Source organism: Coccinella septempunctata, chromosome 9 (genome assembly GCF_907165205.1).
Source record: "Coccinella septempunctata chromosome 9, icCocSept1.1, whole genome shotgun sequence".
Lineage (NCBI taxonomy): Eukaryota > Metazoa > Arthropoda > Insecta > Coleoptera > Coccinellidae > Coccinella > Coccinella septempunctata.
Genome location: NC_058197.1, coordinates 16,414,873 through 16,442,636, shown reverse-complemented (window position 1 = coordinate 16,442,636; position 27,764 = coordinate 16,414,873). Strand labels below are relative to the sequence as shown.

The window sequence follows — 27,764 nt, the reverse complement described above, 5'->3', positions numbered from 1 at the left end:
AGACAAAACATTTTGAAAATATCCATACTCGGATATATGTATGGACAAAGATTCCTCTTCGGTATGAATCTTCCCCAATGAAGCTGAGAATCATTGCTTGTTGGTCATCCCCCGTAGATAATCTGTGCTCTCTCTCCTTTTCTTATTCTCCCTTGAAATTCGGACCCGCTTTTTATGAATGTTATTCATTATTGAAAAATTCAATTATTAATATCTAGCCTGAATACTTAGCATTCTGTTTGTATGATTTGAGAATCAATCAAATAAAGCTTTTGGCTGGGAATGCTGGAATTCCCAAGATGAGTAATGTGACAGAATGTGTCAAAAATTGACATAATGTGTCAAAAATTGACATAAAAAATAAAAATAAAGGTTATCAAATCAGATGTCATAACTTTTAAACGTCAAAAAAGGTTGGACTGAAGTCCACTTTGAGATAATGGAAATAAATAATCGTATAATAAATATTAGAATGTAGAGGGACCCCTTGCAGCAGTATATTTGTAGATAAAATGTTTATCAGTTATCGAATTAAATCCACAAACAGATAGATTGGGTGTTAAGTATCAGTGAAAGTTACAGAAATGATTGGTGTAATCAAAATGAATTTTTGTGATGAAACTATAAGAAATAGAGGAAAGTGATTAATTTTCCATAATTGTAATAATGGAAAGTTCAATGCTGTTCACTACTGAAGGCCCCGAAGCAATGTCATGGGGCCTGAACTCTACCAACCATGGAACGTTCAAGGAAATAAAAATGGATTCGAATTTCTTGATGTTGCTTGCTTCCCTTGTTTTCGCCGTATCTTGGGTTGTTTACATTGCATACTATAATTCAAGAGTATTTGGATACATTATAACAAAAATAGTAAACCGGTTATTTATCAGCGAAGGCTATTTCAAAATTGGTATACCGATGAATAAAATGTTGTCTCCTCATTCTTATTTACTTTTATCGTAGGTTCCTTTTCCTTCAATGCATTATCTGGTAAAATTATGTTTCGGGATGTTGTTTACATTACCTATGACTACACAGCGAGAGTACAAGATGGTTATTTGATATTTCGATGGTGGAGGTCCTATATACCTAAAGATGTTAGTGAGGGTATGTATTTGAAAAACAGGGAGCAACAAATTTTATAGAAATTTGTCTCTGTAGATCTTTCGCATTCAGACACCAGGCTTTCCATAATGTTGATTGGATTTGAGCTACACGTTTATAATCAATGTGATGTATATTCTAAGTTAGAGGAAATATTCGGCCTCAAAGAAGTATTGGTTGAACATAAAGTTTCTGAGCACTTGAATATGTAAGTATTGATATAAATAAAAACACTGACGATTTATCTCTTAAATCTGCATTTTAGGTCTGAAAGTTTAGCAGAGAATAGTTCTGTAAGAAAGCAGAGACCTGAAGCTGCCATGGCAAGAACCTGGAGAGATCTTATTCCTGTTATTAAGTGTGATATTTCTTCTGTGAGTTGTGAATTCCCATAATTCATTTCCATTCAGTGATTTTGTGATCACCCAAATTTTTGACCTATCCTACAATAGTGAATTACCTTTACAGAGTCGTTTAGTATTTGGCAATCGTTTAATTCCGACAACCCTTAGCATCTCATTTGAAGAGTCTCACTTTGTCTACTCGACAAAACCTGCCGTTTGCACCTTGGACAAATTTATGCATTTTGTTAAGTGTAAGGGAGAAAATGTTAAAGTTATGTTGGCCCCTAGCTTAAAATATACAGGTTAGTTGATCATTTGTAGTAATAAATGTGATTAAATACTATTATTTCGTGATTTAGGACTAACCGATCAACCCCCACGATATATGGGTGAAGGTTTCGTGCTCTTACAATCCAACAACATGGAACTTTATTTCTACATGGACGAACCTGGTCTTGTACCCGAAGAACCTGTACTTGTGACACTTCCAAATGGAGACGTTGTGGCTTCAAGCGCCCCCAAGTGGGGAATGGACATAAAATGTGGAAAAAGTGAGAATTTCAAGTTGCAGTTTAGAAAGTGTTCCTCACCAACAACTTTCTAGGTACTAACTTCAGCTACGGTCCTTGGGCCGACCGACAGAGGGAGCACCTGTTCAAGTTCTTCTACCCGCAGGATTACCTTCCTATGGAAGTGACCAAAACACCAAAACCGGGTGATAAAAGACAGATGGAATCTTTCGATATTAGGATGTTGGTGCAGAACGATGCTACAATCGATGTTTTGTTCACTAAAGATAAGGAGACCAACGCCGTGCATATAAACATCGGTGCAGGAAGTTATTTGGAGGTTAGTTATATGGACAAAAAAATAAAGGATATGTTATGAATTGTTGGAATTTTTAGGTTACTATACCATGGGTAACCAAACCAAGCGGTTACACAACCAAATTAAATGGTCAACTCTTGCACGTAGAGGCGACCACTAGCTTGCAATTTAGGGATTTCATCAAGAGTGAAACGTTGGAGTTTGGTTTGGAATGCCACTATCCTCTCGTGTGGAATGATCATCAGTTGTGGAAAATAAATCTGACGGCTTGCAAGGCGACAATCCACGTCATTTTTAACCATAAATGGTTTTTCCAAGGTCAGTCTGAGGCTTTTAACGGAAACTACTGACATAACCTAACCTGAACTGAAAATTCTTGAGAATGATTTTTTTCTAGATATGATAAACGACTGGGCTTCGAAACAGAGGCCAGACTTGATCCATTTCGTACCCTACACCTGGCGTATAGCTTTGAACCTCAAGCACTGCGAACTCATAACCCTGGTCAACCAGTACAACTGGATCGACTGTAGTTCTGTGGGACAAAGGAACAGGCTCGAGAACACCATGTTCGGATGTTGCGCTCACTTTTTACACTTGTCATTCGACCTCCCGTTCGACGAATACTTGCCAGAGACAATCCCTCTCAATTTCGGAATACAGGTAAGGGATATGAGTGGCTCTTACAAATTTTCTTCAATTCATTCGATTTTCTGCAGGGTGAGAGCATAGATTTGAGCCTTTTCATTCCTGAGTTCCACTCGAGTAGAAATACCGTGACTGCCCTGCATAAACACGCAAAATTGCTGTCGAAAGACGGCAGCACTACCAAGAAGACTGAATTGATACCAAAGTGGCGGAACGTTTGCAAAGAAAAGTAAGACTCGGTATTACAATCACTGTGGTATCCTCAGATGCAATTTTTTTTGTTGCAGCGACGGTTGGATCGATTTCTGGTGGGTCCCCATAGGAGCGATAAACATAATGTATACCTTCCACCCTCAGCCACCCTTAGGACCTCAACCACAAGCCGATATCTCGACACCGGTGAAAGAAGAGATCCTCCTCTCCCCGATGAGGTTCCCCCATCACAGAAAGAACCGGAAAAGACCCCCAGAAGGTTTCGAGAAGTTCGATCCCACCACCCTCAAAGCGGACACTGTCAATGTCGAATTGGAGATAGGGCCTTCGGTTTTGAGATTGTACGGTACCGCTTTGAAGAATTTTATGAATTTCAAGGTAAGATATATGTCTTTTCTTCGGATTTAATTCTATTTTAACTCGGTCGTTTTCAGGAGAACATTTTCGGGGACGATCAGTCTTTTACTGACATGCAACAGGCGAACAAGGAGGATCAGGGGGGTGAATTGAAACAGGACGATAGTAGTTATAACATACCTTTGGAATTGAGGGAGGATTTCGATAAGAGAGATTATAGACCTTTGGAAGTCGATGTTTCTATCGTTATTCATGACATACAGGCACATTTGCTCAAGGTAAGTCGTGTTTTTTCATAAATTTTCGAATAAATAACATATTTTAAATGTTAAATTAATTTTCAGCATTGTACAGAAAAAGATCCTCCTTGTCCAGTTATTCTGGTCGAAAGATTAGGCTTCGAAATGAAGAAACGATACGAACAAACTGAACTACAACTATTGCTAAGCCCAGCGGTGCTTTTAGTGTCAGACAATGTAAATAGGAGTCCAAAAGACAGACACTTGAATCAGGGAAAAATCACCCTGTCGTCTATACAGGTAAATTTGTTAAATTCATTAATGTTGTGTTTTTTTTTAAATGCTCGTTTTAGGTTAGGGGTCACGCTATGTTCTCCGACGTGGGCAGGTCCTTGGACCAGGACACCCTAGAGTACGGCTGGCTGGTGGAAGCTCACATGGGAAAATTGACAGGGAAACTAACAACCCCCCAACTCTGCACCCTGGCCGCCTGCGTTGAAACCCTCGTGGTGCTGATCTTAGACGATGAGAACGAACTGATACACCCCACCGAAGACGATTTCACCTCTGTGCCGGAACAGAGGAAGAAGAGCGTTATATCCACCCAACCCCTGCAGCAGGCCTTCCAGCAGTTCTACACCAACGTGATGGTCAAGAACCAGCAGAACGCGGGCTCGGCGAACGCTAGGTTCGGCAGCGCAGACAGGAACTCCAAGAACAACCTGAAGTCCGCTGCGGAGAAGAAGAAGAGCGAGGATTTGGAGAAAAAGGGCAGCCTTACGAAGAAGGAGCTGGTGGACGGTGAGGGTGTGATGAACCAGGATTGTCACAAGTTGAAGTACAAGTTCACCAGGGTGGCTGTGGACGCCCTGGACGTTTGGCTGGTGGAAAATGGGACCGCCCTCCAGTTGTGGGTGAGTTTTTTGGGGATCCCGCAGAAGTTTTGATCTTAGTTGACATGATTAGAAGCTATGCGAGGTCTCTCAAGTTCGTTACTACGAATTTGACACTTAAAATGTCATAATTTTCATATTTTTGACATTGACACTTCAACCAGTAATCAAATCTGTCAAACTCATTGGCGTAGCCTGGATTTTTACTTGTGGGGGGACTTGGGAAGCTCTGTTTAGTTTTATGGTTGTTTTTTCGAAAATTATTTGAATTTAATCGTCAATTTTTGTATCTGAAGGGAAGGGGGGTGTGTCAATTCCTGATTTTATCTATCATATCATTGGCAATGCCCTGAACCTGAAAATAATTAGATAATATAGAGTTTTCTCACAATATCCAGAGTTCCAAAAGCTTCCAGGCTCTTCGAACATCTAATAGCCTGCTTACTTGAAACGCCCTGTATCTCTGCCCCTCAGACAAGTGTAGGAAACTCTCCAACAAGCGGAAAATCAAAGAAACTGTTCAAAATCTTCAAAACGAAACGTTTTACAGGTGTCTCCGTTGAGGCTTTCAACATGCAACCTGCACGGTAAACAAGTGAACTCAGGCCTGAGCTGCATAGCCTTCAGCACGTCATTGAGACAACTAATATGGCAACCCCAAAGATACAACCACAAGTAAGTTTCCCATCGATCCAAAATTCGTGCAAATAAGGACCAATTTTATTTTCGCAGAACCACCGATGACCTATGGCTGGAGGTGGGGGCTGTGAATTTTGGCCCTATAATCGTGGAATCGGCGATTTCTAGCGCGGACGTCAAAGATCAGAACGCCTACGACATGCAACAGAAGTTCCTGAGGATGCACGACGAACGTCAGAAGAAACTCTGGTTCCTGTGGCCGGAACTGAACAAGTTGCACGGTAGGTGCGGGTGCACTGGGGGATGTTGCTTCTTCGGGGAGAACAAGAACGGACCCAGGTTCTTCAGACCGAGCAAAACGGACTTGGAGGACGGTATTAACGTTGCAGCGTTCAGGTAACGAAGAAAACTTTGATCAAAATCAGAAAAATATGATTGTCTGGAGGAAATATCAACCAATATTTGATTCCAATAACTTCCAGATTAGAGAGTAATTTTTAAATGATTTAAAGCATTTAATCTACGTAGGCAGTGTGAATTTTATCGAATATCAGAAATTTTTGAGGAAAAAGTAACAAATATTCACTGAATTTCTTCTCCGTTGAAGGATCAATGAGCCAGGATCTTATCCAGGCTTCGGGCAGAGTATTCTGCATGAAGGGATGCTGATATTCCGTACAACCCCGTATATTTACAACGAAATGTGCCTGCAAGATGTGGTGAGGCAGAACGTCAAAGTGGACAACACTGGCAGCCTTAAGAAATCCTTCGAAAGTCCCAGGATGCCCCATTTAGAAAGGGAACGGTCTATGGATGCCGAGAAGATTGACAGTCCCATCACTTCGCTGGAGAGAAAGGCTAACAGAAGGTTTTCTTCTTCTTCAGTTCGGTAAGGTCCCATTTTTGATCTAGAATGTTGAGGATTGCTTTGATTGTTTTTAGGAGTGCCATAATTAAGGAAGTACCTTACGCAAGGCTCATAGATACTTGTCAACCCCTGTTAACCACAGCGAAACTAGATAGCGATTCCAAACTTAACACCGAGAAAGGGAAACTATCAGTGGCATCAGCCGAGGTTGACTTTCCACCCAAGAACAGCGTTTCAGACTCGAAATTAGCCGTAGACTACTTCAATTCCCCCAAATCCGAAGTGTTCGAAATGGCATTGAACAGCGTAAGTTGGTTTGACACGAAAAAAAGTCCACCATTTTGATTTCGAACATTTTCAGGGCCCTGGAAGTGACGTTTCAGCCTCTAGTCCGGGTGCTAACATTTCCCTGAACGAGTCGGAGTCTCAACACTCCATAGGTACAAGATACAGTTCGGAAGAACGTCTTCAGAAGGAGGTACAGAGGACCACCTCAATGTCGAGTGAGAATCACTCAGAGGCTTTCTTCTCGGCCGACGAGGATCTCCATATCAATTCGAGAAGTTCGAGTTTGAGGAATTCGATTTTGAGCACGGGGGGTATCTTGATGAGGCAAGAGAGGCAGCCAATTTTGGCTACCACGCAAGGGTGAGTTAGGAACACATACAACGTTCATCGATGAGTGAATTTTATGTCGTTGAGTCTTTGACTACGTAGACACGTACTGTTGAAATATTTGTACGAGCCAAAGACTCACCCTGTATATGTGCCCATTTATGTATTTCTGAATGTTTTTCAGTGGGAAGAAAAAGTTTTCTAGTGAATTGAGTATAGTAACCGATAGATCGGCAATGCAAAGGAACGGGGTGGTGTTACAAGCTCCTGGTTCAGCACCGGAGACCACAAGAACTAGATTGTCCTCTCACAGGAGCGACCATGAGATCCACACTCCAGAACATAGGAGTTTCACCCTCAATAGACAGGTACAGAGCTCGATCGAACTGTTTGAATTTCCAAACTAAACCTGTTGATAACTTTCAGAGTGACAGCATCCACAGATCCTCAGCCGTTCAGGGCCTGGCCACCCCTTACAGAAACCCGAGTAACAGGTCGGTGAGCCCCCGTCTCTGGCCCCAAACCAGCGTCGTCTCTCAGCCGGAATCCGATTTCACCCATCCCGACTTGGATACTAGGTCTTCGAGTTCAGGTAAAAATACTCATCAAGTAAGTTTCCTCGCGAAACTTAAACGATGATCGCTTCTAGGTACTCGTTCATCAGATAGCTTGAGTAATAATTCTTTTGTCTCAGCGCAAGGCAGCCAAGAGGATTTCACGCTAATCGATTTGCACAGGCAAGTAAATAGGCCGATTGTTGATTCCTCGATGCTCATGTCTAGTTACGTTACTCACTTGAGCCAGTTGAAGTGCTCGAATTGGAACGATAGCGCTCACGAGGGGCCCATCGATCAGTTTTCGCTGTCTCTGTTCGAAAGGATAGACGATAAGTTGATCTACTCCGGTAAGTGGTCGAAGACACTATAAAGACCTTCTCACTTAACTTAGTTTTGTAGGAGGACGTTTTGTGCCACAAATGGAAACCGTTATGGACGGTATGACTTCGATGAAAATGGTAACCAGACGGGATTCGAGTGCTGGTGTTAAAACACCCACAAGTCCTTTCGTATACTCCTGGGAACAAGAAGAATTGGATAGGGAACTCGAAGCCGTTCAAGAGGAAGAAATAATAGGTACACAAACGCAGGGTGGTTGTAGAACCACTATAATAGTCAAATTGAAGGGGGATTTAGATGTGATGGTCAGTCCTCTACTTCTAGAATCTTTACAAAGGTGAGAAAAATTGTTTTTTAATGAAAACAGATCGGTAATGTCTGCTTTTTAGATTTGTGGATTCTCTAACGACCACCGTATCCAGTTTACATCCGTTGACTGTTATAAACCATCTGCACACTTCCTGCGTGAGTCAAGTTGCTTCGGCCAATGTCCTACAGACTACGGCTAATGTGAGGAAAATATGTCAGTCGACAACTGGCCTAAGTGAGAATAGCGATTCGAAAAATCTTGGTAGCTACGAGGAAACCATCAAAACGCAGTTACAAGCTGCAATTTTCCTCCCGAAGGTGAGGTGTAGGGTAACTGTCATTAATTTCAATTGTCATCTGTCGATTTTCAGGTCAATGTCACTTTCCTCCAAGTTTCGATTGTCGAGGAGATCATATCGTTCTCAGCCTTGGATAACGTCAAAGATCTCACCTGTGTATCCCTTCTTTCAGTGTGTTTCGACAATATTGTCATGAAGTTGCACTGTGACAAACAAGTGAGTGAAGTTTAATTGATAGAGATACAGAGGAACTTCCCTAACTCGAATCTCCAAAAGCTTTGTGTTACGGAAAATTCGAATTACTGAAAAATGCACTGAATTTGGGGTTCTAAAATTCTTTTTTGCTTTTTGGCACTATGATAATATTTCAATTATGATTTTTCAAGTTAGACAATTCTTCGAGCTAGGGAAGTTCGGGTTAGAGGAGTTCCACTGTACATTATTCCACTCGATTTTCCTCAGGCGAAGGAAGTTCTTCAAAAATTCCACCGCCCTGCTGTTGTCCAAACGGGCAGCAAGAAAGGGGCCAACCGTGCCAGGATACTGCTCGGACTTCAAACATACACCAACGCCGACATAATCAAAGGCGAACCCGTGTTCATAGAGAGCTGCAAGAAGCTTCAAAAACAGTTGGTTATATGTTTGAACATCGGTAAGGTGCATGGCCAACTGCGTAGGTTGAAAAACGAGAGCAGCATCTTAGACGATGCAGTCATAACCGCTATTCCCAGTTATAAATCGAAGGTTTTGTTCACACCGGCTAAAATGAGGCCCTTGTACAGGGGGATAGAGTATTATTTGCAACCATCGAACTACGAGGGCATTGTAAGTTGATTATCACATTAAATCAGTAATTATCGAGTCTTGTAATATTGAAAATTTCAGGGCGTTCAACAAGAAGAGAATAACACCGAAGATAAATTAGGTTTTATCATGTTCGAATGTGGCCTCGAAGGTATCAACTTAAAGGTGAGCCATTTTGAGTGTGTAAACGAAAGAACTGATAGTTTAATTGTTTGCATTTCTATCTAGATTGTCAAGAAGTCCCAGTTCGAAGAGGAATCCGAGGAAGAAAAGAATACGAAAAAAGCTGGTAAAAATGCAGAATCGGAGAGAGGTACCGAAGACTTGGATCCTTCTGGAGATGTACAAGGTACAACCCCCAGATCCTGCTCAGCTACGCCTAAGAATGGAGATCGGATGAGCAGCCTTCAAAGACCTACAACACCCAAAGTAACCAATGAGAAAGGTGATAAGAAAGGTAAAGATAAGGAGAGGAATAATGCAGACTCTGAGCCAGTCCCAGAAAAGGATGATACAGACAAAGACATGGGCAACGTATCCTCTTGCGTCATTGAGCTAAAAGTTGTCTGGTTCAACTTTGCAGCACCTCCTAGAGCTCCAATAACCAGGAAAATCGATTATACTAGGTATATTTCCAATTATTTTGTCTTATTTGTATTTACGTTGGAACATTTTAAGGTTGGACTGGAACTTATTGAGCACAGCCTCCCCGGCTATAAACGCTTGGATGAACCCCAGCAACAGACTGGCAATTCGTGTGGTACACTTGGCCAGAACCATGTACAGGAGATCCACTGCCACAGTAGCTTGCATAATGGCCGAAGCTTTGGATATACAGAGGGTCCACACTCTTCCCAAGGTAATCCTACGTGAAAACCACGCCTTAGGAGGCGTGGCTTCTCGACTTATCAACGTTATACACGCCTTACCCTTCCAATTCCAGAGTCGTTACGGAAAGTTGACGCCCCTTTCGCAGACGTTGCAGAACGACCCAAATCTTCAGTTATGCTCGATACTGGAGAGGTACTACTTGGAAATTGGAGCGAACGTCATCGAGAACAACTTGAAGGAGAGCGAGATGCCTCAGTTGTTCACCTTGAGACAGGGTATTGTCGTACTGAGCAGACAGTGGAAGAATATACTGTATACGCCCCTGCTGGGTCAACATACGACTAAATCAAGGGTGAAACCGTTGAACATCACGATTGCTATGCCTGAGGTCACTGAGGTAAGATCATGAGGAAGAATTTTACTTTTTACGTTTTAATGATGGCTTGTTTGCCTAGTGCTAATCCCTTACAGTGTGTGAGATTCGGACGTTTGCTTGTATTCTGTATCGGTATGAAATATACTGCTCAACAATTGATAGGGGTCATTGCCCTTCTATTAAAGCTACAAGGTTTTATTTTGATCATTATGTTTGGTTGATATTCTTGTTTTCTACACTTCGAGGCATACTTTCGATTAAACAATTCATGAAATTTCATAACAAATTCCAGCAAAGTGTTGGAAAGCTGCTACAGATTTTTAATCGGTAGTTATAGGAAGGACAGTTGTCTAGACATCTCTGCCCAGACATGGTCGATGCAGTCTGGAGAGCAAGCTGGCTAGTCCATCCTTCAAAAATTCCAGTTTTTCTTGAAAAAAACAAACAGATGTCCCAGATAACTAAACGAAGCCACCAATAAAGAAAAATTTATGTGACCCTTATCAATTGCGTGTATGTGCCATGTGAAATCATATTTCAGGAGTTTCAACAGTAGTAGAGTCTTCATATGAAGGAAAAATTGAATTCTTTTTTATTCGATGGAAAATATACTGTTGAAAATCCGTGTCAATAATTAACTGACCCTCTGTATCCGTTTAAAATGATTTTTATAACGATATCTTCAGATTCTTTTCTTGTTCAGGTCAAGCCAGAGTTCCAAATGGACATGATATCAGAGACCAGTAAGAAGTACTCTTATATTGTTCATTCATCTTCAGTAGTTAAATGTCAAGCAAAACACTTATGTTACACCAGCGGATTATCGCTCCATGTACTTTACACCCCTGTTATTATTTCTTTGCTGACTAACATGCTTCGTCTACTTTTTGTGGCCTCTTTTTTATGTTTGCAATGTATGTTTACCGATGCGACAGTCGGGGAAAACCCCTTAAACCATTCCTGGTTCTCCCATTGTCGCATCTGTAATTTTTCATGTTTTTTCGCCTATTTTATATTGTGTTTTCGCTTCTTTTTTCGGTACTGGTCATTTTTCACTCAAAAAACAAACGCAGGAGGTGACACTGACAGATGGGGAGGCAAGTGGTAACGAAGAAAACGATATTACCGACGAAAACGCACGTTTGTTGCGCAATGACAATACAGGGACCGGTAGGTTATTTAACGTGTTACAATTGGATATCAGAGTAGGTCGCTACTTAGGTTAGGTTTTCAATTAATGGGCAACCACTTGGTCGATCTCATACTAACCACACGAATGCTGATTCATTCATTTTTAACGCTTTCTTCTCGACTAACGATTAGGTATCACAACTTCCTCAATCTACCTTTCAGTTGAACAAAAGCCTCATTTATAACACTGTTATCGTTAAAAAAAACCAACAACCATGAGGTTTTTCTTCAACCTGAAAGACAGATCTACACTTTTACATCACATTGACCACATCCTGTCTTATATAGATCTGTCAACGCAAAAAGATCATGCAGGATTGACCACATCTCCGAGATCTTCAGGCTATTTCGATAGCACCGCCCCCAACCCTCAAATCGCAGTGGTGCCAAGGGGTGTTGAGAGCATACTTACATCTCCATCGCCACCAGGTAAGACTGTACAAAAAATCTTGGTACCCGATAGGTTTATGCCTCTTTCGAACTGTGGTGTTAACCGTCTAACTTTTAGTCCCCCATAAGAAACGAAAGAAGAGCTTGCCTCATGTTCCACCCCCTAACAGTAGTCGGGCGAGTGTAGTTTTGCCCTTACTAAACAACGGATACCCTTTTGTCCAGAAAAGAAGTCATCCCGAAGACAGTATAGGTATAACATTCCTACTAACACCATTAAAAGGACCATTTTTGACTTTTTCAATTGACCTTTATCTATTTCTAGGTTATGGTGCTCTCAGGGAGGATAGGACGATCCTCAACATGGGGTCAGATCCCAGCGATGTGAATTCTGGCTCCAGCCCGGAGATGCCATCCAGCCCTCTTCATAGAACCCTGGGGAACACCAATTTCTCCGAAGATATGTACAGTTGGATGGCCAAGCAAGACACCACCAACAACACCGGAAAAACTGCCCTGGAAGGTGCGTTTTTCATCGTCCCAACTCGATCATCTTAAAATTTCATTTCTTCAGGTTGTCTGGAATCGAAAATTAACACCCTTCAAACAGAGTCTTCGGGGGAAGCCGAAACCCTTCCAAGGGAAAATTTGGCTGTTCCGGAGGTGTCCCTGGCCCCCATACAGGACTCCGGGAGGCTTCTAGACGCGAATCAGATATTCCAACCGATACTTTCAGTCCTGGGTGTCATCCCGCAACAGTTGAGGTTTACGACAGTGTCTGAATCTTGTGAGTGTTGTCTGGAAGGGTGTGAGTGGGATTATGCTGATTTTTTTAAAGCTGCAGGTAACGAAGTCACGACTTTGGACGCTTTGGGCTCCAATTTCTGCTTGGTCGGTAGTATGGACACTATGAGGATCGATATAGTGGTCTCGGAGGCTGAGTATGGTAAACCGGAGAAGAAGAAGGGGAGAAATAAGAACAAGCAGAAGTTATTTGTTGATATATCAGTTGGTACGTTGTTTTCTTTCATTCCGTATGTGTTAAAATTGATTAATCGCTGTTTTAGATGAATCACCATCGTTTGTTTGTGAGAAGATATCCGTTGAGTTAGAAATCGAAAGGATTGCCGATATGAATGTTAATGAAATGATGAAGACGGAAAATATATTCTATATATCCAGGAGTCAATTGAAGAATCACACCAGTACGGTTATAAATTTCACTGTCGGTGAGTTTAAACCTGGTTGATGTTTATTTCTTGGTGGTGACCCATTTCTGTTGTTATTCAGGTGTCCATTACATCTCCCAGAGGGTGAACATGCCTTTACTGAGGTTACTACACCAAATTTCGAACATGTACCAAAATGTGAAAGACGCAAGGAATGAGATGCACGAACAACAACCGACTGAGATTCGTAGAACAAAAACAAGCACCAGCGATCATCTGGATATAAAATTACATTCCTCCAGTAAGAAAAACTACCTAATTGGATCTTGGAACTTTCTTAAATCGAAAATTTCAGCTTCAGCACTTCACGAGCATCATGTCGACATGTCCAAACAGCTCGGTATCAAGATATCAGACGCTGGTTCCTACACCTCGTCCCAGATGCACAAAGCCGCCATATCCCCATCCCCCAGCCTGCGTTCGAGGCCCCAGAGCTTCGCGCAGAAGCTCATATCGACCAGTAAGAGCGTCAAAGGTTACATCAACCTCAACGAAGGGGTTGGGACACCCATTACGATGAGTAGTCCATCGGGTTCTGGAATGGACAGGGCAACCGTTTCCTCTGATAAGAGTATGAGCAACACCGGGAGGTGTTGGAAGACCATTTATCATCTCATCGATTTGTATAGTAATATGCCGGAGACTAAAACGATAAACCATAGGTGGGTGATTTGGGAATTTCGATCGAGTAGGTCATGGATTTGTCCATATTTCCATGGCTAACTCGATGATGCAATTATTATTGGGTAGTTTTTGTTTCTCTATAATCTTTTTTTTCTAGATTTTCTATGGTTAACTGTGGAGACATCTCTGAACATTATAAAGGTAATAGAAAATACGATTTACTTACAGAAATGAAATCTAGTGAAGAAATCGATAAAGAGATGACTCCTCCTCTCAATATACATAAAGATTCAAGTGAGTTATGCATGCTTTCGTGATAAAAATCAGAGATATTCAGTTTTTTTTGCATGGAACCAATCGCATGCGTCTAACATTTGGTAGTGGTTTTGAGGTAATAAAAAAAATTAATTTGGAAAATTAGCTCAAATTAAAATTATACAGGGTGAGTCTTTGACTCGTACAAATATTTCAACAGTAGATTCTTGAGGTCAAAAGAAACACTTTTTTTCTTTACCATTTTTACCGAATCTGCTCGGTTTAAAAGATACAGGCTGTTGAAATACCATAAAAAAACGTTTTTATCAAATGAAATGAATTTCTGTATATAGTTTTTCATTTATTCCATTAATCTTTTTCGAACACAAGATATCACGTCTTCCAGATTTCTCATTATGACCATTACGTACCATAAAAATACAAAAAATTCAAAGAACCCAACTCTTGAAACTAAGTTGGACGCTATCTAATGAATATTTGAACGTTTTGTAAAATACGTAAAATACGTAAAATATTCTTCATATTTTCTTGTATAATGCTCCGTTTTTGAGTAATTTGATGTTAAAAAATTAAAGAGTATTGGTCATCGATGTATCTAAATGTACAAGACTGAAGGACTTTGGTCGATGGCCTTTGACTGTGGTCAATAAATGACAGTTATTATTATTATTATTATTATTTAGGTTCTTTGACTGAATACAACTCTGTTTAAAAGGTCCACAGATGTGTAGTGCGCAGATTTAGCTAGTTATTCTGAAAGTAATTTTGTTTTTTATCAGGGCCGAATGGGAAAAAACAGTGTAGGAAAAGAGTGTTTCTTTTGACCTCAAGAATCTACTGTTAGAATATCTGTATGAGTCAAAGACTCACCCTGTATATCTGAATAACTTCATTGTGCTATATTATGAGACAATGAGATTGAAAGTAATGTACAAGGACAGTTTGAGAAACGCAGATTTGTTCCATAGCCACATTGGAGAAAGAAGTTATTGCTTTCTTTTTATGGTAATATTTTAATTTTTTTTGCGCATTATTTGAAAATTATATGTAAATGGTACTCATAGCTTTAATAATAGGATTGCATCTGTTTTATAGATTTTGTTTATTTGCAGAGAGAGTGCACTTTAATCAATTAGTGGTGAAGGATAGAGGGTATAAAATGTGTATGTTTCAACATTTTAAATTTTTAATGCAAGAAATCGATCGTAATAGGTTCGAATAACCTGCATGCATAACTGATGAAATCTAATCCATAACACACCGTACTCACCATCCAAACATCTCAAAAAAAATCTGGTCTTTCAGCAACGCCTCAAGAGCACTCCAAATTGGTGGTTTTCGGAGTGGCCAGGATCCACAGGACCAAACTACTGGCCACCCTGTCTGGTCTCAAGCTAGAGGCCGAAATCACGAGTTTACACTCCAGTTTGACCTGCAGGAACAAGTCCACTCCCAACGTACTGGAGTACTCCATAACCGGTCAAGTTGGGAGGACCATGATCGTTCTACTCGAAGGTACAGCACCCAACTTGCAGACGGTGGTTAAAGTCACCATTGGAAAGTCACAGACTTTGTACTCCAGCATTTCGAAGAGGAGCAAGGACAAGAACGCTGGATTGTTGACCATTGGAGCAGTGAGTGAGATTTTTTGATGAAGAAATTGATTTAACGAAACAGAATTTAGCAACAGCTCTAAACCCGCACCAAATCTCCCTCAACTAATAACCAATTTTGCTTGCGAATAATCTAGGTTAACATTGACATCCCCCAACATCCGGTGGCACTCCACGGTATGGTAACCAGAGGCAGTAAACAGCTGAGCTCGACTATCCAAGAGTTGAGGGTGACCAGAACCGCTAGCAGATTGTCGAGGGGGCAACAGGCAGACGAGGAGGGGCCCAACAGTCCCAACCATCCCCTACACACCTCCCACATGATGGCTTCCAGTTACATAAAAAGCAACGTTACAGAAAAGAGCCTCTTGCAGCCACTCGTCATGCAATTTTCAGTCATATTACAGGTAGAGTTTGGATTTGGCGGTACATTTTGGTTGATGATTGAAGTATTTTCTGTTTGCAGAGTCTGAGCATAACAGCTGCCCTGTTACCGTCTCTGCAGGCTCAGTATAAGATGGATCAGGTGAACAGCACCGGGTTCACAGGTAGCAAAGCGAAGTTCACTATCGATCTACCCCATCATTCTTTGAGCTTCAACACCAAACTGCAGGTTTGTTCTTTAATCTGTTTCTTTTTTCTATATTAAATCATGTTTTCGTATACAGGGGGAAAAAGCAGAAGCTAATCTACCCTCTGAAGCCAGCATATCCCTTCCGGTCATCCACGTATCAGCTGAATACATCCCAGAAAACGCTGTGTTAGGTCTGAGGAACGACCAGAGGGACCACGAAGGGGCAGTCTTCAAACCTGGCGGTTACCTGAACGCCAAAGCTGAGATAGGCATCTTCAAGCACAGCCTGACCACCGATCTCCTCAATCACCTGGTGTTCGTCCAGAAGGTCTTCATGAAGGAGATCAACGAGGTGATACAGAAGGTGTACGGAGGGGAGAGACCGGTTCCACTGTGGCTTGAGGAACCGGAGGAACCTTCCTCCCTGACCAGGGTGCTATTCTCGCTGATCATACGGATACAGGGCATCGAGATAACAGCCACCACAGCTGGGAGCTCTGCTGTGAGACTAGAGACCGGTAGGTTGATTTTTATTGGTGAAATTCAATGAAATCTTTCATATACCTTAGAAAATATGAGTAAATTTTCATCTGTGCTGTTTTATTTCTAGGTGAAGTTGTTTTCGAGCTGTCGAACAGGATCCAGAACATATCCAGGGCGAGCAGGAACAGCACTGCTGCCAAGCTCTTCGGAAAAGCCCAGGTGGAGCTGAAATTGTCCCTCGGTCAACTGATAAGGAACGCTATTTTCGAAGAGGCCGAGATAGAATTTCAACCGGTGGCCTTCTTCAACACCAGGATCGGGCTAAGGAACGCTTTTCAGGTGAGTACCCCTTGGGAAAACCCCCCCAGAGTTTTGGAACTCTTACGTTTGTTTCAGGACGAGATAGTGGAGGGGGAAGATAAGGAAGTGGTCCTTTTGACCTTGAAGAGACCGCTGGTGTACATACAACCGGCAGCCATAGACAAGGCTATTTTGGTGTGGTTGAACTACAAGAACGCCTATGATTATTGGAATGAGAAAAGGGCTAATTTGAACAAAGAGATGCTGTTCACGACTAATCAGGCCCCAGAGAAATTCCAACTAGGCCAGTTGACTAGCCAGTTGAGCACTCAACATCTGGGTACCCTTTTCATGCAACTGACTGTCGAGGACATGGGGATTTGCCTCCCGTTGAATCCTCTACCTCTGAATTGGAACCAGAGGAACTTCCACGAAGACATAAGGGGTGCTGTGGTGGTCACCTTGGAAAACACCAGCATTTCTGGTAAGGTTACGTAACCTTAAACCGAAAACGTCGAATTTAACTGAATTTTTCGTTCAGCTTGCAGTTCCGGTTGTCTGGTCAGTAAGGGGAAATTTTCTAACCTATGTTTGAGATTCGCTGACGATTTTGAGAATAGTTTCGACGATTGGAAGCCTGATATGAACGATTCCACCATTATGAACCTCTGCGTGGTAAGCGATGGCACATACGACTTCTGCAGCAGAACTATAGCAGCTAAACAACCGAACGGTGAGTATCACAGTTGTTGTTTAAAGTGTAAATTGAAGATAATCGTCTTTAGAAAACGCCAAATGGTTCTTGAGCGTCCAGTGGCAGATGGAAGGGGTGGATATCCACTTGGATACTAACATCGGAAAGCAACTATCTGCCCTGGGACATACTTTGACGATGCTGACTGGTGCTGAAGATCCCCCACTTCACATGGATTACGACAGCGACGACAATGACACCCCTGACGGGTTTAAAGCGTCTCAGGAAAGTATCTTGAAGACCATAGGTGCTACCACCGATCACAAAGCGAGGTCTAAGGCTATCGAGAAGGCAATGAACGAACAGGCCAAGATAATCAATGATTTAAGGTAAGAATCACAATATGTACCAATGATTCTGATCAAAGTAGTTTCTATTATGACAGGAAGAAGTTTGCTGTTTGACCATTTCTTATTTACGTTGTTTCAGGTCCTTGGGAGCCTCCCACGGTACCATTGAGGACGAGATGAAGAAGCTACACGAATTGGAGGAATTGGTTTACAAGGACTTCAGGAGGGATATGATACAAAAATTGAGGAGACAGAGCGTTAGGGCTTCTTCCATAAAAAGAAAATTCGGACTTGGGGACAGGGGGGACTCCTTCAGATCTAAGTCTTTCGTTATGAATCATCCGATGCCAGAGAGAGAAGACAGGTAGGAATTGAAAGATTCAGAGTAAATTTTCGTTTCGGTCTGTTTGAATTTAATTTATTTGACCGGTGTAAGTTATTACAGTCCGGACAACGGTCAGGGTATGTTAGGTAGCTACGAAAGCTCCCCTACGTCAGGTCCATCAAGATCCTCGTCTTTGAGAGTGAAGAATATCGACAGTGGACTTCGAGTTCACTTTAACGAGCAACCTCCAACCAGGAAATCGTCACTACCCAGCGCATGCTCAGATTTAAGCATAACCGGTAAGTCTACACAGGGTATTTTCATAGATTTTTGCTAAAAACTTTCATAAATATCATCAGCTTCGTTTTAAAGATGTTCACTTTATAAGGAGCCTGTATTTTCCTAATCTAAACACTCAACGATTGTGTTATGTCCAGGAAGCCACATAGACTGGGTGGATCAGCTGGACATAGACGGCGAGAAGGTGCAGTTGCGCAAGAAGCTGTCCCAGGAGACCCACCCCTTCGATCCAACCAACACATATTCAACGAACAACTACCCCAACAGCTCCGGGGTGTCCCAGAAGCCCCAGGAGCCCAACGTGGACCTGGAGCTGGACGTCAAGGTCTTCATAAACAGCGGCAAGTGCGTCCTGCACACCAAGGACATCCAGACGGTGCAGGAGGACACGAAGATGACCAAGATGAAGAAGGACAGGAGCTGTTCAGCAGGTGAGTTGTTGTCCGAGGTAGATGGAAAGAAGTATAGGTTAACTGGAATTGTTGTAGGACTCCTGGAATTCCCTCCAAATTCAAGCAGTCCAGATCCGATGAGGAGGAACAAGGATAAGAATATGGGACAGTTTGGTACGTCGAGGTTGAGGATGAATCCCTATGCTTCGCTTGTCGATTTGACCATTTTCCACATACCAGGGATGGATGTGAAGCTGCATTATGTGTCGAAGGTGGGTATCTTGAACTGAGGCTCAGATTGAGCTGTTTCAGTGTTATGGAAGTGTTTGCAAGCTTAGAAATACCTTAAATTACTTGAAAATTTAAGTTTTTGATAATGATCTGTAAAAAAACCGAACCAATTCGCTTGGATACGGTTCTAACCCCCCCACCCTTGTTTTCCCAGGTGGTCCCGGAGGCGGAAGACCAGCCGGACCTGCAGGCGCACAATCCGGACCTGGAGAGGGCGTTCAACAACACGCGCTCGTTCAGCGCCACCTTCACCGACGAATCCGAGGAGATGCGCATAGACAAGGCGTTCAAGAGGCAGGACAGCCAACCGTCGTCGTTCCCGCCCCAGCATCGCGACTACGCCGCGCCCATGGAGCTGCGCACGTCCACGTCACTGCACGGCATCACCAATCCCAATTACGGCTCCTCCCCCACCTGCTCCAGTTCCAGTTCGAGCTCGGAGGAGGTGGGATGCGGCGCCACGCCCCCCATAAGCCCGGTGGGCGGGGTCAGGGCGAACGCGCAGGCTCAGGCGCCCGCCGCGAAGAAGATGGGCGTGAAGAAGGCGCAGCTGTTCGCGTGGATGACGTTGCAGAGCGTGCCCGAAGAGACTATAATATCGCCGCATATTTTGGAGTTTTTGGAGCAGACCTTGGAGCCGATACCGGCGAAATCCACGTTCAGGACCGGAGGTGAGTGTTTGGATTTGAAGTTTCATCGATATCGCATCTATCAAGTTATCCTATGGTATACAGGGTCCTGCAATAGTGCGTTAGGTTTCCATAGCTGCCATACCACTGGTTTGGCAGCTATGCAGCTAACGCATCAAAAAGTGCGTATGATATCCTTTGTATAGCGTCGAATTTTCCTTTTTCAGACACTTCTTTGATGTCCAGCGACCAGGACAACACAAATTACGGAAATTACGTCTACGCCAGTTTCCCAGTAGATGTCATCGTATACTTCCACATGCAACCGAGCACCTTTAGGTTCAGCTGCCTGCCAGTTTCTCGCGTTGAGTGTCTCCTGAAGCTTCCATCCTTAGACATCGTCTTCAGCTCCAAGAGGGCGGAAGATGAACTCCTACAAAGGTAAATTTCGATTTATCCAAGCAATCTCTTTTTCTTCACCAATTTTTGTCGCAGTGAATTCGGAGATGGTCTTCCAAACTCTGTTTCTACGGCCGTTGGTGGTCTTAGCGTCACAGCTTGCCTGTCCGACTTCTCCGTTTACATTTTCCACCCTTACGGCGGGAAGAAGACCACCCTTAAGGAGTCCCAGTGGTCGCCGTTGTCAGACAGCGAGAGGAAGGATTCTTTGTCCATCAACGTGGAGTTTGTGAAGATACACTTGTCCAGGTCTAGAATGCTCAATTTCCAACAGCAAGATGCGTCGTTTAAGGGTAAATCTTCGGGTGATCAGGGACAGAGCAGGGCTGTGATAAGATTTTCAAGTAAGTTTCCTTGTTTCGGGCTTGAGGAAGTGTTTTACAGGGAGAAAGTGGATAGTGAAAGGTAAAAATAGTCTTTTCTTTATATCTCACAATCCGGTCATGAGAAAATCATTAAATTTGGTATATACAGGGGTTTTATGATGTGCGTTATCCCATAGGGGTACCTATTTTGGCGAAGGACCCCTTTGAGAAGTTTCAACTGGGCCACAATGTCTTTGGAACCACTTAACGTTAACCTCGTACCTGAATTTCTTGAAAATTGTTAAACCGTTGTTTTTGAAAAAATCTAAAGATGTGAATGAGTGCATTTCGAGAAATAAGTTTAGAATTCTATTTGTTGTTCACGTTTTTCTCTGAAATTCTGAGTTTCATGAAGAAACTGTATGAGATCCTGCGGATCGTAAGACTCTTATGTACCAAATTCTGTGATTTTCGTATAACCGGATTCTGAGATAAACAGAAAAGACTATTTTTAGAGGCGAAATTCAGGGGGCTGTAACTTCGAAAGAGGAGGCCTCCTGGTAATTATAAAAAATAGGGGTGTCCCAATTTTGTCTCGAAAGTCTGTGACCAAATTTTGGGACACCTGTATTCTAAGGCTAAATGTTGAAGGACCTAGTTTAAGCCATCTGCAAGTGGTGCCTTTATCATTCATTTTTCGTAGATATCATTCATCATAATATATCAATCTTACTTTAAACCAATTTAATTTTTTATAATTTTTTTTACGGTATCTTTGATTTCATTTTCAGCCATAACTGATATTGGTTCAGCGTCCTTCAAATACGACATGAGAAGGTTAACGGAAATATTGGCGTTTCCAAAGGCCTGGTATCGACGTTCAATAGTGAGAAGAATGTTCCTAGGGGATCTAAGTATGTCAGCAACACACACTGATGACGGTGAATCCTCGAATTCCTCCCCTGGTGCTTATAGATCACATGACAACAGGTAATGTACATTTAGGATTTATAAAGTCGTTTTTATTGTTTTTCCATTATTTTCCCTTACATTTTTCCTATCCGTAGGGGTTCGAAGTCTACAGACAAATCACCATTACTGGCTAACCGTGAGAAGTTGAAGTTGGGCAAACTTAAGGAGTTCGGCATAGGCCTAAGCACTGAATCGAACCAGGAGAATTGTAGCCCCACCGAGCATACAAACATGACCTCCTGGGAAACCCTGGTTCTTTTCGCAGTGAATTTCAAGAAGCTGAACGTTCACATGAACATGGGCAACGTCATGGGTAATGTGAGGTAGGTACAAACTGTTAACCTCATTAATCTTCAATAGATTTGTTTATTCGTCGTTTGTACTGAAAATTTCGAAGTGTGCTAAGGAAAAAGCCTATAAATTGTTTGATCGACTCAATTTTTCCTGTTTTCAGTTGGTTAACCAAAGAGTTTAGGAGTGACGGAAGGTTGGGTATTGGATCTACCGGACATAAAAACCTCTATATAGCCCTTGGTCTGGGTGGATCTGGATTGGACGCCAAAGGTGGTATTGTTGGAGGAAACATCGAAATAGCCAACATCGACACTTTCAGTAAGTACCCAGTAATTTTTTTTTCTAGGTCAATGTTCACAACCCTTCTTTCAGTCCATATAAGAGAAGAACCAGACGTTGAACCCGACCATACGGTGGGCGTGAAGCTGCACGCCTTAGAATTGAGGTTAGACTACATGGCGTCTTCGGTGCTTATGTTCAGGGTGAGCGATCTGAAGGTGAACCTGAGGGACGAGTGGAAACTGAACAAGGCGGCTTCTAGGGATTCTTTCATTCCTACGCGAAGGTAGGGCTGGAGGTTTACGTTGATTTTGTGGTTATTTCTTGGTTTTTCAGACCGGCGATGATATTCATGCACGGCGATTTGTGCTGGGACCAGTTGCAGATGATGATATCGAAGAACACCACTACGGATCTGCTGAAAATGTTCAATAAGCTCGAGGAGTTCTTCTCGCAGCAGTTCAATAGCAGCAAGAGGGCTTTCAGCGGTTATTCCTCGTCGTCTAGGCATTCCAAGTCGAATCCACAAAAAGGTACTCGATATTTCATCGTTCTGACTAACCTAACCATCCACTGTCAAACCTAACCATCTACTGTCAAACCTAACCTATCCATCTACTGTCAAATCTAACCTAACAATCTACTGTCAAACCTAACCTAACCTAACCTGACAATCTACTGTCAAATTATATCTTCGTTTGACGTTTTAGGCAAAGATCAATCGGGTCACCAGAATCAGGCTTATCAGATAGAACCGAACCATCACAGGCATTGGCAAAGGGTCCTGGCCACCATAGCCGGTCTTCAATTGAACACCATGCCCTCGCCGCTTCCCCAATTCGGCACAGTGCTCGGCGGTACGATGGAACTACACGGCAACAACATCTCCTTGGCGTGTTTCCACGGCGTCAATTTCAAGAGCAAATCCTGGGCCTTGTTCAGCCTAAAAGAACCCTGCATCACTTTCAACACGGAAGCTCAAGAGATACCCTCCGCCACCGGTTTGTATTTTGGGTTTTCGTCGATTTTTGTTCGAATTCAACGTGTTTTCGTTACAGAAGATGCCCCAGCTCAAGATGTTCATATTGTGCAGACGTTGACTTGCAGTCTGGGACTGAGTACTTACAAAACCGACCTGTCCATGGCTACTGTGTGTAAGGTGTCGAGAACTGTCATGTTTCCCCCGCAGTTCAAGACATGGCAGGAGTGGTTCCACTATACCTTCGCCAGCAGTCAAATAGACGGTGAGTTATCTGATGGAAATTAATGTCTTAATGACCGAGCTACAGATACAGTGGGCGGAGTCTAAATCAGTGGGGGTGGAGTCTAAATCGGTGGGCGTGGCCAAAGGTGTTGGGCACCTCCCACTCAAACCTCCACTCACGATCCAACTCGACCGAAATTTATATATTTTTCCTTACAGAGGTCGACAGATTTCCATCGCTAGAAAGAGAAAGAAACGAACTTACAAACAGCATCGAGAGAAACAGGGGTAGCCAGCACAAATTACCGGATCCTAACCTCAACAGGGAGGTCATCTTTGCCGTTCCTAGCCTGCAGTTACACCTGAAGACGGAGCACCTTCAAACTTCCAGCATTCCAGATGTTTCAGGTAAGAATGTTAAATCCCATAAAATTCTGGTACACCACACTCTGTTTTCAGATGAAAAGAAGCCATCGGTCGAATGCAGCTTTATAACAGAATTCGAAGATCATATATTCGTCACTGTGGATGCAGAAGCCTTCTTTTTCCTGCACGATGTCATCACATCTTACATAAGGGAGAAAGAGAGAGTGGTAAGTTCACAATTAAATACCTACAAGCGATGTTCACTGTCTCTATTTCAGCTTGGAGGTTCAGACAAGAGTAACGGCATAGACTTCCAGGATACGAAACAGAAAAATCCACCCCACGGTTCATCGGAACAGGGCAAAAATGGTAACATCGATTCCAATATATTCTCGACAGATTGGAGGGACTTCACTTGTAAAACGTGGCACCTGGAACCAACGGTCAGGCTTTTAAGTGTGGCCGGAAAGTATATCGAACCCTACGGTGTCGATTACATCCTCCAAAAATTAGGTTTCAGTCATGCCAGGGTTACGATCCCCAAATGGATGCAGAGGGGTTTCATGGATCCCCTCGATGCCACTCTGGCTGTTTTAACCCTAAGAATGATTCAGGTGGTTAGGGGAGAGGGGAATAAGAACGACAAGGAGAAAGCCGTGGAAGCGAAGAAGTGAGATTGTTAATGTTTCGAGTGAAGGTATCAAATTCCGATATATACTTAATAGTTCAGGTAGATATTTTGAACGTAACCTAAACTGTCGAATTAGTTGATAGAAGCCTATCGAGATTATTTTCCACTTATTTTGCTTTGAAAAAGGTACTGAGAAAGTGAGATTGTCATCTTATAAAAATATGGTTGTGAGGACTTTAGTCAATGTTGAAACGAGAGTAGGGGATGAAATAATGGTCAAACTAGTCCCCTGTTGAATTAAGCAACAATTAAAAAGATTATTTTATTTCATATACTTGTGATTTAATTAAATTATACAAATGAATGTTAAATGTTTACCAAAGGTATAAGATAAACTAAATTAGAGTAGGAAAAAGATGGAGCTCTCTAAATATCGCCCAAATATATAGGGAATGTTTAAAGTATTCTTATTCGAAAGAGCTTTTTTTCTTGAATAGGTTCAAAGTTGTACATTATTTGTTCGAAATGGGCATTGTTTAAGTATTATATAGCTTAAATATTTTTTACTATATTTGATAGGTCGAAGATTAGCTTATATTTTCATGTTTTGCAATATTTTTATCCACGACTGATTCAAGATGTTCCCTATTTTCGAAAATTCTTTGAATAAACTAATTTAAAGTTAGAGGAATTTTTATATTTTCATCATTACTCCTTACTTCCTGAAACGAATGAAAATTTCCACTCAAACAATTGATACTTTATTGACTGATTAAATACAAAATTGAAAATATTCAACATTCACTGATTATACAAAATATAATACTCTTCAATTCTTAAACTAAACCGAACATTCTGCACCTCAGACTAGAAATTCCAAAGTGCTACATAAATTCAGTACAAACATCATATAAATTTAACTTCCCCTTACATAATTTTTCTTCTGTAACGTCAATAACCACCGGCAATTCCCAGATTATCACATTATAAAATTGGCATTAATTTTTAACAATCTAAGAACAGGAATTATTTTATATGCTCATTCAAATGGTCAAAAACATAATTTCTTGTCATTAAATTGCTTATCTGGTTCGAAAACACATAAAAGTTTAGAAATCCAATATCTTTCATTAGGGAATAAAATTGCACAACACCGATAAATATAATCAGTATCATTAAATGATAATGAACTAGAGATTAGTCAGAAAAACAACAAATAATAAATTAGTATGCCTAACAAAGTAACATTTTTCAGATAAAGCAAAACAAGCTTTTTCTTAACTGAATATTTTTATTCAATACAGAAGTTTAAGTAATTGATAAACATGACGGAACTTTCCTTAAAGCAATTTCTCTTCAGTCATTGAATAATTTGTGATGAAGCGGAATACTGACAAGGTTTTTTCATCGTAAATTTTCGACAAAATCAATAAAATAGATGCCTTTTAACTGGAGCCCCAATATGAGCTCCACAAATAAGCAATCAAAAAAAACCAATATACAATGTCAAAAATTGACAACAATATCTATTACCTTGTTATTTATATCAAATATAAAAATAGGAATGATACATTTTGATGGCCGAAAAATTTGAATGATCCCATTCAAATTCAGTTCTTGTAAAGGATAAAAAAGTTCTAAAATGGAATGAAAATACAGTCTATAAACAGAACTCTAAATAATAATATATTTGATTTGCGTCCTATATGTATCTTTTTGATTTGTTGCACTTCATTATCAGATAATCACTTTTTATTGAATACTTTTTCATTTTGAACATTGAAATATTTAAATATCTGACCTTGGAACTACACGGCTGTTCGTACCACAAACTAGCAAGTTCAAGAACCAAGGAATTCGCTATCTTTTACCGGCCCCGTTTCCATTTTTGTCCGCTTTCATTTTCAACGTTTGGGCCTGATGTTCGCTCGCAAAGTCTTTTTCCGTCAATGGCAACTGGTTAATGTTATATATAAGGTTTTCCTCCAGTAGTATTTCCTCCGGAGGATTTCTGAGTAGGTCTAGGGTTTCGCAAAGTCCAGCGGCATTTTTTCTGGACTTTGTCGTTCCCAAACATCCTATTATTATAACTAAAGCTGTTTTAAATAGAATTTTAACTCCTTCGCATAGAAAAACATCCCAAACCCTGAGCAATGTGTCCCAAGGTAATGTCCTCGTGAACACACACAAAAACCATTCAGTACAATACAACATTGGTTCGGCGCCTACTTTTTTCAGGTGTTTATAAGCGGGGCGACATACTCTTTTCAATAGACCTTGTAGAATCAAAGCGTCTCTCTGGATGACTTCCATCGCAGGACTATAATAATTCTCTAAATATTTGTCAGATATGCTCACTAAACACCAGAACGCTTGCTCAGCAGGCATGTGCATTAGGAGGAATGCTGCAATCGGAGCCTGAGCCTGACAATAACCCATTTTGGGGTTCTGAACTGTGTATGCTTTCAGAACGTGAAAGAGTTCTTGTTGTCTATAAGAAATCAATAGATTAAAAGGATCGTGAAGGTCATGTTCGAATTTCCTTACCCAGGCTTTTCTTCAGAACTGAACATTTCATGAGTGGGAAACTGTCGATGAAGATCTCTTCTGATTTCATCAAGACATTTTTGATCACCTTTGTCCCTTAAGCAGTCTTCATATTTATTTGGAAATTTTTCCATCAGAATACGACCACCGCATAAATACAGCCAAGCTCTAGGCCTTATCGACATTGGAATGCCTACAAGAGAGTTTTCAGGAAAAGATACAGCCGAAATGATAAAATTTACCTTTGCGACATCTCTCCCTTACTTTAGCATAGTTTTTATCCATGTAAAAATTCCATAAAGACAACATTTTCAACCATTTTTTCTCCCGACGTAATACTGTTTCTGGTGGTGGACCTTGCCTAGGTTCAGAGGAGTATTGTGTACCTCCAAGAAATCCATGTCTATCAGGTACATTTGATATAACACTCCCATCAACTAAAGTACTAGCTTCACTGCAAGTACTGACAGCATCTGCGTTGAAAGACGATGCCATTGTTTCAAATTTTACGAAATTCTAACATAGTCAAATATCCCTTGATAAATATACATCGGAAAACATTATTTACACAAGATAAACAACACTTCCTCCGTAGAGTTCTCTACATTTCACGTCATTCCTACAGTCGCACCTTCGAAAATAGACGAAAAACCCATTAATTTCACATTAGAGTACGCTCAGAGAATGTAAATATGTAATTAAGACGTGAAAAAATTAATTAAACGACTAATAATGATCACTTAAGGGGCGAGCCAAATCAATTGACAAATTGCGATATTTTGA

General features: G+C 41.5%; 2 protein-coding genes across 2 annotated transcripts; one reads left to right on the top strand and one right to left on the bottom strand.

Annotated features, from left to right (window-relative positions):
* Window positions 1-396: 396 nt before the first annotated feature.
* On the top strand, window positions 397-25,119 carry LOC123320009 (transmembrane protein KIAA1109 homolog). Its single transcript, XM_044907140.1, is given in 66 exon segments — window positions 397-910; window positions 964-1,107; window positions 1,162-1,312; window positions 1,370-1,478; window positions 1,573-1,750; window positions 1,808-1,999; window positions 2,053-2,297; window positions 2,354-2,594; window positions 2,674-2,939; window positions 2,996-3,153; window positions 3,212-3,515; window positions 3,572-3,772; window positions 3,839-4,033; window positions 4,087-4,647; window positions 5,177-5,661; window positions 5,873-6,154; window positions 6,208-6,439; window positions 6,495-6,781; window positions 6,933-7,116; window positions 7,175-7,340; window positions 7,398-7,652; window positions 7,705-7,981; window positions 8,034-8,271; window positions 8,325-8,468; window positions 8,715-9,077; window positions 9,138-9,221; window positions 9,285-9,682; window positions 9,735-9,915; window positions 10,000-10,284; window positions 10,967-11,006; window positions 11,302-11,433; window positions 11,743-11,883; window positions 11,963-12,097; window positions 12,170-12,367; window positions 12,419-12,631; window positions 12,683-12,856; window positions 12,912-13,073; window positions 13,135-13,314; window positions 13,369-13,735; window positions 13,855-13,991; window positions 15,086-15,136; window positions 15,279-15,607; window positions 15,724-15,993; window positions 16,053-16,199; window positions 16,255-16,678; window positions 16,771-16,982; window positions 17,040-17,427; window positions 17,485-17,676; window positions 17,729-18,026; window positions 18,127-18,351; window positions 18,433-18,611; window positions 18,750-19,043; window positions 19,101-19,276; window positions 19,450-19,966; window positions 20,152-20,365; window positions 20,420-20,727; window positions 21,480-21,678; window positions 21,756-21,983; window positions 22,115-22,272; window positions 22,327-22,519; window positions 22,570-22,766; window positions 22,944-23,234; window positions 23,292-23,477; window positions 23,657-23,845; window positions 23,897-24,030; window positions 24,082-25,119. Coding segments are annotated over 66 exon segments (15,324 nt in total). The 5' UTR covers window positions 397-666; the 3' UTR covers window positions 24,478-25,119.
* Window positions 25,120-25,182: 63 nt separating this feature from the next.
* On the bottom strand, window positions 25,183-27,759 carry LOC123320005 (TBC1 domain family member whacked). The gene is made up of 3 exons (XM_044907137.1): window positions 27,224-27,759; window positions 26,982-27,174; window positions 25,183-26,925 (listed from the first exon to the last, which is right to left on the bottom strand). The coding sequence occupies exons 1-3, from the start codon at window positions 27,474-27,476 to the stop codon at window positions 26,295-26,297; spliced, it is 1,077 nt and encodes a 358-aa protein (XP_044763072.1). The 5' UTR covers window positions 27,477-27,759; the 3' UTR covers window positions 25,183-26,294.
* Between the last annotated feature and the right edge of the window lie 5 nt (window positions 27,760-27,764).